The following is a 17,597-nucleotide window of genomic DNA, read 5'->3' on the forward strand; positions in this document are numbered from 1 at the left end:
TTAAATAGGGCTCTGCCATTTTATTGGTCAGGGAAGAAAAATAGTTTTAAACAGGAATTTTCTGCTGGTGTGGAGATTCTACGACGTTGAGGTTAGACTTCTGATCTTTCTCTAGTTGTGGTGGTGACATTGAAGTATGTAATGGCGGAGCAGGAGGATTATATTGAAAAAATAGGATTTTGTCTAGGTACTATAAATTTCACATTAATTTTATCCTGTAATGATGCAAGAGACTGAGGTAGTACATTTATGTATATACAAATACAGTGCGCCAATATATAACGAATTGAGTTATTTTGCAATAGAGAAATGAAATCTACACCGAAAGCAAATATGTCTATGAGCTTCTTCGTGGCTAAGCGGTTATCGTGCTCGCCTTTGGAGTGGGTGACCCGGGTTCGATTCTCGGCGGGAGCTCATGTTGTTCGGATTCGACGTTAATCAGTAGGTTCCGTTTCATATAGCTTCGCTGCTTAAAGGGATGTTAAACTCAAAATCAACTTAACTGAAAGTATATGTCTATCAAGTGGCTAGCGCAAATGTCAGTAGTTGAGCAGTAACAGACTTACACATTAATATTATTATTATTACTGTTACTATTATAATAATAATAATTATTAATGAATAGAATGTTGCAATTAGGTTTTGTTCCCTGAAGTTGGGAAGTCAACTACGAAATCTCATAGATAGTTATATAATGCTTATATGAATCATTTAGTAGCATTTGAGTTTCGCAATAGTTCGTAAGGGCAGTGAGTCTTTGAAGCAAGCCGGTAGGACAGAAAGCCGAGAGAACAATGGTGCACATGTAAAAGCCAGGGATCAAGTTTTGTTGGTCACTAATTTTGGATTCCAATGATCTCGCTATTTTCTCATTAAATTAACAGTTGAATCCCATGGGAGCAAATATATGGAATTCATGGAGAGATCGAAGTAAAAAAAATCTGTAAGAGTACTGTAAATATGTGAAGACAGACGGATAAAAAAAAAAGTTGTCAAAAAAAGTGAAGGCACAGATTATTGCTAATCATTCGCGTTAAAATTGAAAACACTGCTTATTAGCATAAGCCATTGTTTGTTTCATAGTTACTACGGATAAAATAGTAAAATAGATAAATTGATTCTATTAGACATATATATTATAATATTCCAGAGCAACAGAAACTTTAAGTGATACAAGATTACGACGTTCAATAGTATATTAGTCATAGTATATGAACTAATAGTATATTAGTTCAATAGTATAATAGTATATTTGTGTGTTGTTGCTAAGTGTTAGTGCAAGTAACATGATAATGTCTTAACATTTTAAAATCCCTCCCTTGTCAATTTTAAACTTACTGCCTGTTTCGTTTTAGTGTTTTATATTCTATCTTGTTTTCCAGTATTCTTGCCGCTTAGTACTTCATTTTCCACGTTATAACAAAAATATTAAATTCGATGGTAAGAATAGTTGAGTGAAGTTGATTTTTCGTTTAACGTCCCTATCGGCAGCGAGGCTATATGAGACGGGACCTACTGATTAAAATGGAATCCGAATCACATGAGCTCCCGCCGGGAACCCGGGTCTCCCACCTGGTATGAATAATGTATCTTGTTTCGGTGTTTCTTGTCGGCATACAATATTGTTCTCCCGCTGGCTTTGTAGCTGGCACGTGCCTCTTTGGTCACATTGTCTCATGGAAGCAATTATAAAATCTGAACTATTATAGTGGTTCGGGTTCCACCTTGAACTATAGGTCTCCGTCTCATACAGCCTCGGTGCAGAAAGAAACAATAACCTTCATCAAACACACAAACAGATGTAACCCTACTTTAGTCTCGCCATTCCATTTCAAAATGAAATAAAATCTTACAGTTTAACATCCCACGATTGTGACCGTTAGGTTAAGGGAGACGATGACTAAGGCAAGTGAATGATGATGGAAGAATTAGTGGAATGAGAATGTGGAAGGAAATGGGAGTACTCCGAGAAAACCCATGGAAACGATGTTGTCCACCACAAACTAACTTTTCCGGGGGATAGAATCGATGCGCTATTCCATTCGAAATGAAATGAAATTTCTAGTTTTACATCCCTTGGTTATACTCTATAGCTTATAATAGACGTGTGATTAATGAGAGTGAATGATCATGAAATAATTGGTGGAAGGGAAATGTGGAAGGAAATTGGAGGACCCAAGAAAGTCAACAGCATTAATCCATGTGTTTCATTTGTTACAAAGTTAACTAGTGTTTAAAGGAATTGCTCTAATTGCATTGCTCAAATTTACTCACTGAACTCGCATTTCACACATTTTACACACAATATCTTTGTTTGTTTGTTAGTGTCTTCATTTGTTACATTTACTCGTTTTGCAAATGCCCAGTTGGTTTGGGTGCTCACTTGTACGTAACCAGTCATGGTCGAGATACTGCATTCTGGTGCTTCTGGAAATGTAGCTTTATCGATGACGCAACTTTTGGGAGCGTATCATGAAAATAGCTCCATTAATAAAGCAGATATGAGTGCATACTCGGTTTTCCTATGGCCCAGCTCGCATACGCCTTTTGTAGGGTAGACAAACAGGGGTGTGTGTGTGTGTGTGTGTGTGTTTGTTTTTTGGTTTGGCTCTCAATCGCCAGGGTTTCAACTGGCGCTGTTCTGAGTTTCAGCTGATATGCGCGGAGCAATGATTTCTCGTCCTTTTCCTGCCGCTTACGAAAAATATGTTTCTTGGTTTATTTCTTTTAATAATTCATGAAGACACGACAATACTAATAAATGTATTGGAAATTCGCACGTCATGTATTTGCAATCCTCACAATTAAAACCCAAGAGCATGAAAACTATTTTGCTTATTCATTTCAATTGATTAAGGTAAGAAAGGATAAGAAATGAAGTTATTCTCATATATCTACCTGGAAAAGATCAATCATAAACAGAAACATACGAGCAGCCACCCTCCCACACAATAAATTAAAAATACGATTTTTTTTTTCTAAAAGCACAGCAACTCTACATTGACACTGAGTAAACCACAGCGAACCGGCAACAATCATATTAACAATTTCTTCAATAGTTGTGTCTGCATATTTTTCTCTTAGTCGAGCGTACAAATTGTTGGCAATTTACTTTGCTTGACTTTAAAGAGGTTTCCCTTCCTCGTGTTTGCGATAATACTGAGAAGACTATAATTCGGATTCATTCATAATTTCAATTTCGCGCTTAATACTGTCCATGGTTTCAGTTTCATTACACCCACGTACCCACACTAACGCACGCACGAAGACGACATTTGGCAGAGCAGTGTTACTCTCTGCACAAAAGTTACAGAAGTTACATGTGAGTCCCGTTCTTTGTTTTGTTTCATTTATCAGCAGGCATAGAAGTTCCTTACGGGGTAGCAACTCTAATTCATATATCATATAAAAATATTAAGCCATTTCCTATCCATTGTGGACGATTTCTAACATTGATCAATTAACTAATTTTACTGGTCCTCTGCTTTTGTTATAAGATTTTTCAAGTTTATAATCTTGCAACACTTGCAAGAGACTCGCATCTTAGCTGCCGGCTTTTCACTCCTTTCTTTCCTTCTCTCTTTCCGATTCTGAGTCGTGACGTCATTTTCACAACCCTTTACTAATAAATGTAGTATCATTTATTTTAAATATTGTTTCTGTATTGACATTTTTATATACTTGAACTCAATTAGCTCTTTGAATTGATCTCCTAAGTAATGTTTTACTTGTGTAACGGGAGGAACTATGTAATGTGCGCGGAGTCGCCTGAATTGAAGCTGCGTATCTCGGCTATCAGGATAAGGTCGTGGCAAGTATAGTGTAAGGAATCCTTGAGACAACGTTTGAAAGATATCATTTCATAATTGTGGGAATTACTGAAAATAAACTTTCCAACAATGATAGCTGCCAAAAATGAACCAAGACCAAAGTGATAAAGTGCACAAATTGGCCCCTAGGGTAGTTTCTTAAGACAAGGTTTCATATTTATGGCAATTATTGAAAAAAAAAATTAAAAATTTTAACATTGTTAAGGTAAGACAAATGTATCTCTATTAGTGGTGAACATTAACAATATTTGAGCATCGAAATTAACCTTCCAAGCACATTGACACATTTCAGTTTATATTCTAAAATACCAATTAACTTAGATTCACATTCAAATCAATGAAGTCATTCATGTTATAGGTTAGAGTGGGTATACATTTCCGAGTGATAATTCAACAATAATGTTCTGAAGTATTTTATTTGTTTGCTGACGGAGTTTCAAAATTAAGCTCTTTAGATCTTTCCCTTTGAATTTGTTCAAATTCCTCAGTTATGCTACATACATCAGGGATGGCCAACGTGTTGACTGTCAAATTCTGACAGACAGTCCGCGGCAGTCACTCTACCGCCACTCATCAAACCTTGATTTCACCCTCACCCTCATGAGAGCCGCCCTTGTGTGGCTGAATACTTATGCTTGCATCGTAGTTCAAGGAAAGGAACATTTTGAAGTAAAGGCATTGGATACTGTTGATAAATGATGTAAACGTCACTATCGACCGAGATCTCCATTGTAACAGTTGTTCCATTTTAGGTGTTCCACAGTAAGTTATACGATGATATGTTTAGTTTCCTTTCTTTAGGACGTATGTTAAGCAAGGGCGGATCCAGGACGGACTTCTGGTGAGGGTGGTGGGTTGTAATACTGCTACTTAGAGCTACTTTTAAGAGCTCCAAACTCTGGGATGCGTTTTATTTGTATATATAAAATAAAGAAGTTTCCTCTTCTGGGGGAAGCGATCGCCCCGATCCCCCCCTGGATCCGCCACTGACGATAAGGAAATAATTCAACAAATAGGTTGAATAATTGATGCTCTGATTCTCACGAAGGAGGCCCTCTCGAGGCCTCCTCACCCTCAATTACCCTCGCCCTCAATGATATGAGAGCGAGGGTGCGCGAGGGCGAGGAAAAATTTTGAGCACGAAGGCGAGGGCGAGCAAGGATAATGGACAACTCCTATCGCGAGGGCGAGGGTGCGCAAGGGCGAGGACAAGCTTCGATGGCGAGGGTGAGGGTGCGAGAGGGCGAGGTCAAGCTTCGATGGCGAGAGTGAGGGTGCGCGAGGGCGAGGACAAGCTTCGACGGCGAGGGCGAGGGTGCGCGAGGGCGAGGACAAGTTTTGGCCGCGAGGGCGAGGACAAGCTTCGACGGCGAAGGCGAGGACAAGTTTCGACAGCGAGGGTGAGGGCGCGCGAGGGCGATGAACAATTCCATTCGCGAGGGCGAGGGTGAACGAGGGAGAGGGTGAGTGAGGTCGAAGTAAAATGAACATCTATGTTATAAAGACCATTAATGAAATATTATCTACGAAATACGATGACAATAGCCTCCGTCTTTTTTTGAGAAAATACTCACACTACATTGTAAAATTCTTGAAGATGTTATGTATGAAATATAAAGAAATTTTCTTTTTAAAAATTACCTGATTTGCTTTTTCAGAAAATGGTTTTAAAAAAAAGCGTAAACTACCTCTTGTTGATGTTTTCATGACAAAAGAACTTACTTCATATTGTTGGATTATTAATGAAACATTAATAAAATTACCTAAACGCCTTTGAAAATGAAATGAAAGTTTTACGACCCATGGTTATTCCGGTTAGGCTAAAGGAGACGGTGATGATGAGAAATGAATGAAATGGTGGAATAAGAAAGTGGGAGGAAACGGGGGTCCAGAGAAAACCCACACACACGGTGTTTGTCCGCTTCAAGGTTCATTTGGCGCGAGCTGGAATCGAACCAAGGACCCCATGCACCAGAGATGAATGATCTACCACTGAGCCAGTGCGGCTCTCCGAACGTCTTTGAGAAAATCATCTGGAAAGAACTCACCTCAAGAGTATACTACCTCATCTAGATTTATCCTAGAGAAATTAGGGTTGTATATAGAAAAAATGAAATGAAATCTTTGAGTTTTACGTCCCACGATTATGCCAGTTAGGCTAAAGGAGACGGTGATTATGAAAAATGAATGAAATGGTGGAATGAAGAAAGTGGGAGGAAACGGGAGAACCCCGAGAAAACCCGCGCACACGGTGTTTGTCCACCACAAAGTTCACTTGGCGGGAGCAGGGTTTGAACCCGGGAGCCCCAGAGGTGAACGCTCTACCACTAAGCCACCGCGGCCCTAGGGTTGTATATAGAATATTGATATATGAAATATAAACGAAATCGTTGCGGTGATTTTCGAGGAAATTATCCTTTGTGATTTAACCCTCCAGTGAACTATCTTTACTTTGAAGGAAGAAACTTCGAATCCTTCCCCTTGGGGAACCTTAAGTTTAAAATTTAGTGCGGATACGTTGAACGGTACGCCTATAAGCAATGGTACACACATGGGGGCGAACGAACGAATTCAAAAATTTAAAAATAAGTTTTTAGCATCTAGGGACCATGTAAATCAGCTGAAATCTCTAATTTGATTTTCTTTTTTAAATCACCGTACTTTCTTATCGTCACTCGAATGTAAAACTTTTAACTTCATGATTAAATTCCTGATCTACATTTTAGTCACTATGGTCAACAAGCAGACAGAGCTCTCACTACTTCTGTGGAGTACATGGACTAACGTTCTATTTTAAGAATCCTTGAAGACCTGTCCTAGTATGAAAAATACTAATCAGAAATCATTTCATTACTTACCTCTTGAACATTAGCAATATTGTCAATTTCCAAAAGATCTTTGTTTTCTATTGTTTGCTTCGAGCTTCTTTCAGAAACACTGGAATATAAAAATGATGAGTATAATTAGGGATTTTGAAATAAGGTAGTAATAGACATTTTCAGATTATTATCTCCACTAAATTCCAATCATTCTTTGCTATTATTGTTAGTAGTAGTAGTACTATAACGCTCATATTTGTCATTTTGTTAAAATCAAGACCAAAGATAGTTACTGTATTTCTGAAATGAAATTTCTAGTTATATATCCCACGATTATACCCTCTCGACTAAAGGGAACGGATGAAAAATAAATGTAAATGGTTATAAAATACTGTAATTGGTGGAATAAAAATGTGGGAAGCTTGAGCAAACCCACGGACGCCTGGCAGAGGTGTGTATTCTACTATCTATCGTTCTTGCATGCCCCCCCCCCCCCCAACTTCATAAGAAAAAGCAAATTGACGCACAGCACGGTGCGGGAAAAAATGGCCCCACTTAATTTTCATGTCACGACCTACATTAAATAGTTCGGATTCTTTGCATTACCTGTGTTCGCTTTCTACTGTAACCACAGCGCGGCGGTGCTGATCATCCTCTACGAATAACCGAACCAAATACGGTGTTTCTTCGTCATTTCCTCCTCAATGTTCATTTTACATCAGTGTCTGTAAATCCCTTGCCAAAGATGTCACGATCGTAACTGCCCAAATTTTATATTACTTACGAAATAAATGTTGACTTCATCCAATATGACAATTGTCTTCTATTTTGATCCTGTCAAGTATATTTCGTAGAGTTTGTGGGAATTTGTCTTGCGTTCAGAAATATGGCGTGAAGGAGGCTGTGAATCAGTCTTATGTCCGACTGCACGCTAAGATGGCGACGAAGTTCGCGACTAACAGTGGACCGCACCAATTTAATTTTGAACCGTGTCATGTTGGGGTGGTAGATTCTCTGCCTTGTCAGTCGACGAATTTTACGGAGCATCTCATGCGACACTTTCGCTGATAACCTCGAATGAGCCTCTTTTGTTCGGAAATGTTTCTGCATGGGCCCCATGTTTGCCTAACCACAATATATACTATAGTTGTGGTCAATTCAACGGTAAAACATTAATTCACATTGTAAGAAAAATGTGCGAGGAAAAAAGTCATTATGTGTTCTTTCCAATAACGGTTGACTTTCGGCGGCATTTCAGTAGTACCAACATTACATTCCGGCACCACACTAGTAACGACGTTGGTTTCATGATTTTGACAATTACACATGTAACAGCAAGATTACTAAATCGGTCGGATAAAAACAATCGACCTCCTGCATTTGTTGAGAACGACCACCTATTCGATATTATCCATGGTTGCCAAACATACACGTGGCAAATCAATGTAATCTACGACCCAGACGAAGATGCAGTTATTACAGTGGTAAAAACACCATCTCTCCCACGAAACAAGTCGCGCCTCAATTGTGACGACCAAACTCTGGAAGATTTGACAACCAACCTTACACCAATGATTCCAACAACAGTAGGATCATAAAATGTACACTGATAATATATTCTTTGATCAGATTTAAGTGTGCGAGAGTCTCGCTACTTTGAAGATTATTGCATTGCCGTATGTTGTATCATTACAGTGTGCTATGTCAATTTCGAAAATTATTTGATTTTTTACCATACGATGATGAACCAATATCACCATTACGTTGGTTTTGGTTTGTTGGTTTAGCCCATTCAGCAGCGAGGATATATAAGATATGGACCAACAGCTTAAAGTCGGATACGTACAACATGAGTTCTGCACGGAATCGAACCCGGGTCTCCCGCGACGCGTACGCTGGATACGAGGGAACTCTATGATCAAGTTGAAATTATGTAAGTGAACTGTCAAAATTATAGCTTCTCTGGTATTCGCAACTGAGTACCCTATTGGAAACTGGATATCATACCCAGTAACTATTACAATAATAATACATTGATTTTGACTTTATTCGCAAAAATATCTCTAAATAAGAAGAAAGAAATAAGGTGTTCTTTATAGGCCTGGACAATGCTCACTGCTATTTTCGTTATTCTATAACCAAATCCTAAGCGCGTTAACCACAACGGGAAAGTGTAAAAATATATTTTCTTCAAATTCAGCTAAAGAGTATTGATCAGAACATGCCAAATGAGTTCCTTCATATGAAACAATGTTGGATTTTGAATTTAAATTACTTTCATTCCGAACTTTGACTTTATATTTTGTGAATATCCAATTCCAGAACACTGCGTTTTCTGCATGATACATCTTTCTAACGCCGATGTTATAAAATTGTACTGTAAAATTTAGGATATATATATATATATATATATATATATATATATATATATATATATTAGATAGATAGATAGATAGATACAGTGCGTCCCACTAGCTTTCGAACCCGAAAAAAACTTTATAATTTCCGAACAAATATACATAGGAAAATGAAATTCACAATACACGTACCTTTTTTCAGGCTGAATAAATGACCGTCACAGTAGGTGCTGAAAGTGTCCTCCCTGGACGTCAAGACATGTTTGTACACGGCGTTCCATATTGTGAAAAGTCCGATGTAGAGTCTCCGGTGTGATCTCATGAATCGCATTCTCAATGTTGTTTCGCAACTCTTGCAGTGACTGTGGGTTGTTTCTGTACACACAGCCTTTAAGAAAACCTCATAAGAAGAAATCAAGGTGGTGTCAAATCCGCGACGCAGTTCTTGTTCGTCCAGATGATTCACAAATTCACTGAAGATGTGTAAGTAAACTTGTGTGTTTACTGTATCTTCAAAGAAGATGGGTCCAATGATACGCTGTCGGGAAATTGCACACCAAACTCCCACCTTCAAGGGATGAAGTGGAATCTCATGGTACACATGCGGATTTTCGGCGGCCCACACCCGAGTATTCTGCGAGTTCACATAACCGGAGAGATGGAACCAAGCTTCATCTGTGAACCAAGTATAGTCTAGGATTCCTGGATTGTCATGCAACAAAGCTTGCAACCAACGACAATATATCACGCGCTTTTCCCAATCTGTAGTCTTCAACTCCTGGACGACTGAACGCGATATTGAAACAGCTTGGCTCTTTTGGCGGCTTTTTGCACAGTTGACTTTGACATCCCTACTTCTTGTGATAATCGACGCAGGCTCTTCTTAGGGAACTGCAAAAGACGTTGCCACACATTCTGTACTGTCTCCTCGGACATCCGTGGACGCGCGCCTCCATGTCCCGTAAGCAACATTCCTGTTGTTTCGAACTTGTTCACCAAATGATATATTGATGAGTTCGATGGTTCTTTACGGCATCCAAATTCACGGCAAAATTCACGTTGAACGGTCTGATACGATCCCGATATCCAATATTTTTTAACAATGAACACACGTTCCTGTACGGTGTACAGAACCATCCTCGCGATGCAGCGACTCGAGTCACACTAACGCACCCGCACCACGCCATGCAGCACTTCCCCTGGCGCCACCTATCGTCTTTGTTGCGCTTCTGTTCAACCCTTTCTCGTGTTTAGCATGAAACAAGGTACATGTATTATGAATTTCATTTTCTTATGTACATTTGTTCGGAAATTATAACGTTTTTTTTTTTGGGTTCGAAAGCTAGTGTGACGCACTGTATATATATATATATATATATATATATATATATATATATATATATATATATATATATATATATATATATATATATATATATAGAGAGAGAGAGAGAGAGAGAGAGAGAGAGAGAGAGAGAGAGAGACGAATTCGAAGTAACAGCACGCGTGAACACGTCGAAGAAGTTATTGTGGATAGCACGAAAGTGATATATGTTGACTTGCAAGGTGGACGGCTGTTCTGTATAATGTGGCCACATGGTACAGTTATAGCCAAGTAATCAGGTATGAAAAAAGTCTCCGTGCAAAAAGAAAGAAGTCAATGCTGTTGAATCGCAACAAAACTGGTCTCACTGTCGCTCGGCTCTCCAATCAAAGACTGGGGCTTAACCCCGATGTAGTGCATTTCTTGGTGCAACGTGAGAACCTACAGTCGCAAAGGGTAATAGAAGGCCAGTATAACGTTCCATCGTGACAACAAATCGCATAATTGTGCACGATTTACATCTGATAAAGGAACCATAAGGCTCGAGTTTATATGCTCTGTTTCTCATATATTGTGAAGAGGAAGACGAACAGTCAAAAGCTATACGAAAGCAATCTTCCAGTGTGTGTATGCGTTTTCGGCGCGGGAGACCCAGGTTCAATTCCTGGCGGGAGTTCACGAGGATCAATTTGATTTTATGAGACGTGGACCTACAGCTTAATGTAGAATCCGAACCAAATGAGCTCCTGCTGGGATTCGAACCGAGTATCCCATGCCAAAGTCGCGTACGCTAACCGCTTAGACACACGGGAGATCCTCATGCGGTTCGGATCCTACGAAGGCTGTAGATCCATGTTTCAGTCTCGCTGCTGAAAGACACTCTAAATTCTAATTCATTTTGCAGGAACAGGTGGAAGTTTGTTGTGACTCTAGAGGAGGCATGGGTGTATCTGTTAGAATGTAATAGAAAGGGAGCTATCTTCTACAAGGTTTGAAAAAACTCGTTTAAAAAAAAGCCCAATCCACCTGGGATTTTTCGCGTTTAATTGGGTTTTTTCGAAATATTTCAATGTCTTTGGGTTAAAGTGTTAAAATGTGATTTATATTTCAAGACTGTCATTGTCATAAATTGCAACCATTTTCTATTCACTGCTGTTTTGAAAAATGACCGCTATCTTGAAATTTTACATTGGATCGCCGAGAAAATCTAAACGGCAAATTTAGAATGTCGCGTGCTTCTGCCTTCAAAATTTCAACTTAGAAGTCGAAAATTACACTTTGTAGCGTGGATACCCGCTATTTTGAAAAAAAAAAAAAAAAAAAATGGCCACCATTTTGAAATTTTACGTTGGAATCCCGCCAAAATCTATATAGTGTCTCACAAAGTGCAAGATGAAAATTTAATCTTAAGGGACTTCACTACAACGAAATTGAACTTCAGCTAATTTTAGAGTTTTTTTCTGTAATATCTTCAAAACAAATAAAAATATTCGAAAAGTAGAAACGTAGTGAACTAGACAATACGATTTTGCATGTGATACCTTTACCACAATTCACCTATCTGCTTTTGGTATGTCGCTATTTACAGAACCCACAAAAACTGCTAAATCTATCTACAGTTGCAAATCGAAAGCAGGTAGGTAAGTTGTGATAACGGTATCACATGCTAAATAATATTGTCTAGTTTACTACGTTTTTGCTTTTCGAATATTTTTATTTGTTTTGAAGATATTACAGAAAAACTCTTAAAATTAGCGGTAGTTTAATTTCGCTGTAGTGAAGACCCTTAAAAGACCGAAAGTTGTAACCTGTAATGTGTGTGTGTACAAGCAGACAAACCAAATGTAGATCGAGTCATCCCAAGAGCCTCAGTGACGTTCGACAAATATGAATACCAAATATATTAATGTAAAACAAAGATATAAAATAAATGTTTCAAAATGTCTTATATGAAATAAATATATTCCAGAGTAAAATAAATGGTTTTATTGTGTAAGTTCACTTCCGATATATTGTGCGTTCAATTACGGAAATTTCCCGAGCACTTGTTGCAAGACGGTTCTTCCCCGAAAATGAATTTAAAACAATTAACAAAGATATAATTAATATTTTATAAAGTAAATCTTTGAAAATGTCTTAAATAAAATTAAATATCTTCCAGCATAAAATAAATCGTTTTATTGAAGTATTCACTTCTGATACTTTGTGAGGTTCAATTGCAGGTTTTTCCAGAAAATGAGCCTTTATTTACTGTACATCGAAACTTCCACTAATACGGAAGTTTGAATTCAGCACCTGAAATAGTAAGCGATATGTAGTCTCCGGAACTCCGAGCATTAAGCTCCTTAAATTTCACAAGAAATTATACGCTACTGCTGGTGTTGATTATACAGAATGATTTGAAGAGTAGCAATAAATGACTGAATTAAAGTGTTCTTGTTGGAAAACCAAATTTTACTGAAGAATACTTTTGTAACCATCAAAGGTAAGAAATAATACTAATAGTTTTACTAATATTTTACATATTTACTAGTAGTATCGGTACCTATGGCCTTAAACCTGTCAAAAGTGTGAGGGATAACGTCCTTCAACGTCGCCGAGTAGGCGAGTACACTATTCACGGAAAGTATTTTCTAAAATATAAAATTCCATATTTCACTTCAAATAGGATATAAGCATAATCCATACATTAATTTGTTCTATAATTATCTCAAGCTAAGTTATTTTATTCATTAAGTGCATTCAGAACTTTATAAAGGTCTTATACTGAATTAATGATACGGGATGAATTAATTGAATATCCAAAACAGCATATCTCAACGTTAAAGTAACAATGGAAATTGAAAATGAAGGGAAGATACCTTTTCTGGATATATTGAGTATGAGGAAAACTTGGGAAAATTAGGTCATAGCGTATATAGAAAACCCATTCATATTCATCTCTACTTAAGAGCTGACTCCTATCATCATCCACCCCAGAAGAATGCAATAATATATATATATGTTATTACACAGAGCAAAGACAATATCAGATAAAGATCACGTACAAGAAGAAATAAGTCATCTACAACATGTATTTCTACAAAATGGTTACAACAAAAGAGATATCAGCAAGGCAAGAACAAAAAGCTAAAAATGTAACAAGGTCCAGAATCAGGATTTCAGATGAAGAGATACCTATGTTAGCATTCATATCTTTCATCGTTCATAATATCTTTAATGAAATAAGTCGTTTATTAAATAAATATTAAATAAGAACAACTCATATCCCACCGTTAAAGATCAGACCAGGGTAGAAAAAATCATGATTTTTTAAAAAAATAATTTTTGTTAATTTTTTTATTTAAATAGATTTTTTGATTTAAATCAAATTCTTCTCGTATAATACAAGGCGCGAACTAGAGAAAAAAAAAAAAACATCAGGAATTACGGTAGTATTAAATGTTAATTTAATGAAAGTGTTGGTGTTGAATTTTGAATTAATCCCCAATCGTTAACCTATTTCAATCCTAAACAATGTTTGTTAAGCATTAGGGAAAAAGTACAGCAATGTTTATCAACATGACACTTTTTTTCCCAAAAGTTACTGATATTTGGCAGGGGTATAGTTTTAAAAAATCGGAACTAGCCTGCGACACGAAATACATAAACTTCGCCTAAAGTTATAAAATCTAAAAGTTTTTTTTTTAAATTTCGGAGAGGGGATCAAAACCCTCTACATACAACACTATTATCTGGAAATAAAAAAAAATCAAGTGATTTAAATCAGACTGATTTAAATCAATCCACTCTGGATCAGACAAATACTACGTTCCGTGAAAGATTAAAAACTATTAAACTCACGATACTCGTATTTATTCAATCCCTTGTGAATGTTGCCTAACATATATCAGACAAACGGGATGTACAATTAAGACTAAATACGAGAAGTAAGAAATATAAAAGATATATATGGTTAAACCAATCAGAAAAGTCAACAGCATATGTCCCAGAAGAAAAATCATAAAATCTTGTTAGCAAATACGTCAGTTATTAGCAAAATCGCGAATGGATATAAAAGGTTGTTAAGAGAAGCAATGGAAATAAAACTAAAGGCTAACACTATGAATAGAGAAGGCTTAAAATTAAATTAAATTTGGAACATTTTATCACAACAGTGTTAATAGTAACAACAATAATCAAAAGTGAAAAAAATATAAATTTAAAATAAAACAAAGTTTTTACAATATTTGATTCTTACAAATCGAAAAATAAAATTAATTATATATATATATATATATATATATATACTTTTGTTGATAGAGGCAGTCAGATCTCTCTATATGTTAATTCTAATACAATAAAACACGGATACAATATCTAAAGTCTTATTCGTTGAAGCTTACGACTTTTTTTCTGGAATATTCTTAAAATTTCTTTATCACATCATGATAGATACCAGCGACGTCAGAAGTCTCAAATTTCGGAAATAGCGGCTTTGGCGTGGGGGACCCGGGTTCGGTTCCCAGCGGGACCTCATGTGATTCGGATTCTACCATCAAGCTATAGGTCCACGTCTCGTATAGCCTCATGCTGAAAGGGACGCTAAACTGAAAATCGAATCAAATTCTGGGAACAGCAAAAAATTATACAAATCTAAGTCCAGTGAATAAGCAGGAATGATATATATATATAGAAACTTCTAATGAATGTAACATGGATCTGGTCACGAGTTCGTTGGAATATGTTAAAACAGGATTACTCATATGATTTCAACTGAATCATCTCAAGGGTTACATTACATTGTAGCTCAAAATAATAAATCGGCATACTTCCTACACTTACCTATTATCACCTGTCTCTACATCTAGGCGTTTATTCTTCGCAACGGGCTCCACACCTTCATCACTAGAAGAGAATTTTCTTTTCGCAAAAGTTCGGAATATAGTTGGCACAGCAGTATTGTAAAGTCTCTTCTTTTGCGCGGGATTAGTAAACATCGACGTTTCGAAGTGAGCTGTACACATGTAGTATTTGTCATATCGATCACTGGGAGCTACCTTTAATAGGTCTTCCCGTCCTGCATTAATCAGCCACTTATCGGATCTATAAAATAAGAAAACTCTCAAATAGATTTATACCTAACACTTGCAGAATTCTTCACTGAGACATAGTTAATGGTTTTATCGAACTACTAATTTTTTATTTTATTTTATTTTATCAAATGCAAGAAATATACGTTGGTTTTCTGAAGTATAAGTATCTACATAGATTATGCTTACAAATATCATTATCAATAAATCTGGTTACTATTACCACGAACAAAATCCTAGTCTGTTGACATATCTGCAGAGTTAAATTGTGGAAGCAGTCTCCAAATGTCTTCTCGCATACATTCGGAGATCTTTATCCTCCAGGTCTTTATCAAAATATTACCTTCCTGTTATATAGAGAGATGGTTACCACAAAATAATGTTCAACAAGTGAAAGAACATACAAAGGGTATACAAATAATTATTTCTAGATATAGTAAAATCATTCTTAAAGAAGGGAAAGAATATTTGGGGAAAGTATTGATAAGAGGGTTCAAACATAACGAAAGTGATTTCTTTTCAGAAGCCACACTGACAACAACTTTATTTCATAAAGAAATCGACTATAACATTTACATCTTTGAAATAAGCATTTTATATAAGTTTTCCGCAGTTGTCTGTTACTTTGCTCACAACACAAAATAACTGTACTTTGATCTGTAAACGTACTCTTTGTATTTACTGCGTCTCATATTTAATAAACATTAACCGTATTGTTCCGGTATTCCCTGACACATTCCTCAGCAGATCTCGCCAACTCACGTGCAACGCATGTCACTTCTTAGAATTTTATCTTGCACTATATCCTGTGCACGGGTTAAGTTTTGATCTCGTGAAAAACAAATATAGTAGATTTTGTGTTAGTTTGTAGAAATATTAGTCACTTCTAAAAGGCACGTTGTGAAGATGCTACTATAGTCTTAAATCTATGAACAAACATTAATTGTACGCTAACTTTGATGACTTCAAACTTCTTTAAATAATAAATGCAGTAAATAAGATTACGTTTACAGATTATTATAAACATGCGTGAATTCATACTAAATAATTCCATTTTACTATGATGCTTCGTGTCTCTATATACCGAGGTCATAATAGTGGAATCCAGACTAACATTTTCTAAACTGAGAAATATATTTCCAATAGTTCAAACCTGTGAATATGCATACTAGCAGCAAGCAAGCTACCTATTAGGCTATACGGACGCCCTACTACATTTTTGTACGACTCCAAATGTTCATTTCATCAGACAGAGACTTTAAACTCAGGTCAAATGAAAATAGTACCTTGGTTAAATTACATTAACTTATTGAACATTTACTCACGCTTATTTCACACTTTCACTCACTTTAAGGGAAGAAAAAAGAAAAAACGAACGAATTTTACTGTGTTCACGAAGTAAAATAGAAATCTAATTTACGGTTGTGTACTTTACTCTAAAGGTCCGTGATAAAATGCAAATGAAAGAAAGAAAAACCGGTGAAATAAGGTGGACAGAAAAGAAAAATGACGAAGAAAACCCTGAATACAACGTTCTCCATAACAAACTGACATTACTTAGAATCAAGACAGAAACCTTTCGTATTGACCACTGTGACACCCCCATTCAGTGCTTAGGGCGATCATATGATAAATTATCACCATACCCCTCAAATATATAGAACTTGTTTCCAAAGCGTGAGAAACTTTGTACAGCAACAACATTTAATATCAAACTACCTAAAGTTTCCTTTCGGTAATAACATTAATATACCACATATAGAATCCCTTGGATTTTAGCTTACGAAATACATTATCGGGAGTTCAAATTCACTGGTGTCCTGAATTTTCCTTCCCTCTCCGTTTCAATACGAAATTACTCCTAAATAAATACTCCGAATAGATGTGGTTAAATAGCTATCTCACATATGGAAACATTAGCTTTTTCCTTACGCAAAAGTGTTAAGCCACCTCGAAATGAATTTTCCATGACTGTCCTAAATCATTTCCTCAAACCTGAAAACAATATGCCTGATTTCAGGGTGACGATTTTTCACAGTGGCCGGAAGACAACCTTACTGACAAGTCCCAACGAGCACTAAATAGACTGTCACTCAGAATAGCCACGCGACTGCTGTACAAGTGACGAAGGAACTAAAATACCTCCCACAGCCTATATTGACAGTCAGAGTCTGCCGGGAGTTACATGACAT

The 17,597-nt window shown here is 36.7% G+C and overlaps 1 protein-coding gene across 1 annotated transcript in view; it reads right to left on the reverse strand.

Moving 5' to 3' along the window:
* The window catches only part of LOC145673104 (uncharacterized), a 68,907-nt gene that overhangs the window by 37,405 nt on the left and 13,905 nt on the right, over positions 1-17,597 (reverse strand). The window contains exons 5-6 of the mRNA XM_081742471.1: positions 15,158-15,418; positions 6,692-6,770 (exon numbers count right to left, since the gene is read on the reverse strand). Of these exons, the coding sequence (XP_081598597.1) occupies positions 6,692-6,770; positions 15,158-15,418 (340 nt within the window). The remainder of the gene's footprint in view (positions 1-6,691; positions 6,771-15,157; positions 15,419-17,597) is intronic.

Source organism: Thermobia domestica, chromosome 16 (genome assembly GCF_964235325.1).
Source record: "Thermobia domestica chromosome 16, izTheDome1.hap1.1, whole genome shotgun sequence".
Classification (NCBI taxonomy): Eukaryota; Metazoa; Arthropoda; class Insecta; order Zygentoma; family Lepismatidae; genus Thermobia; species Thermobia domestica.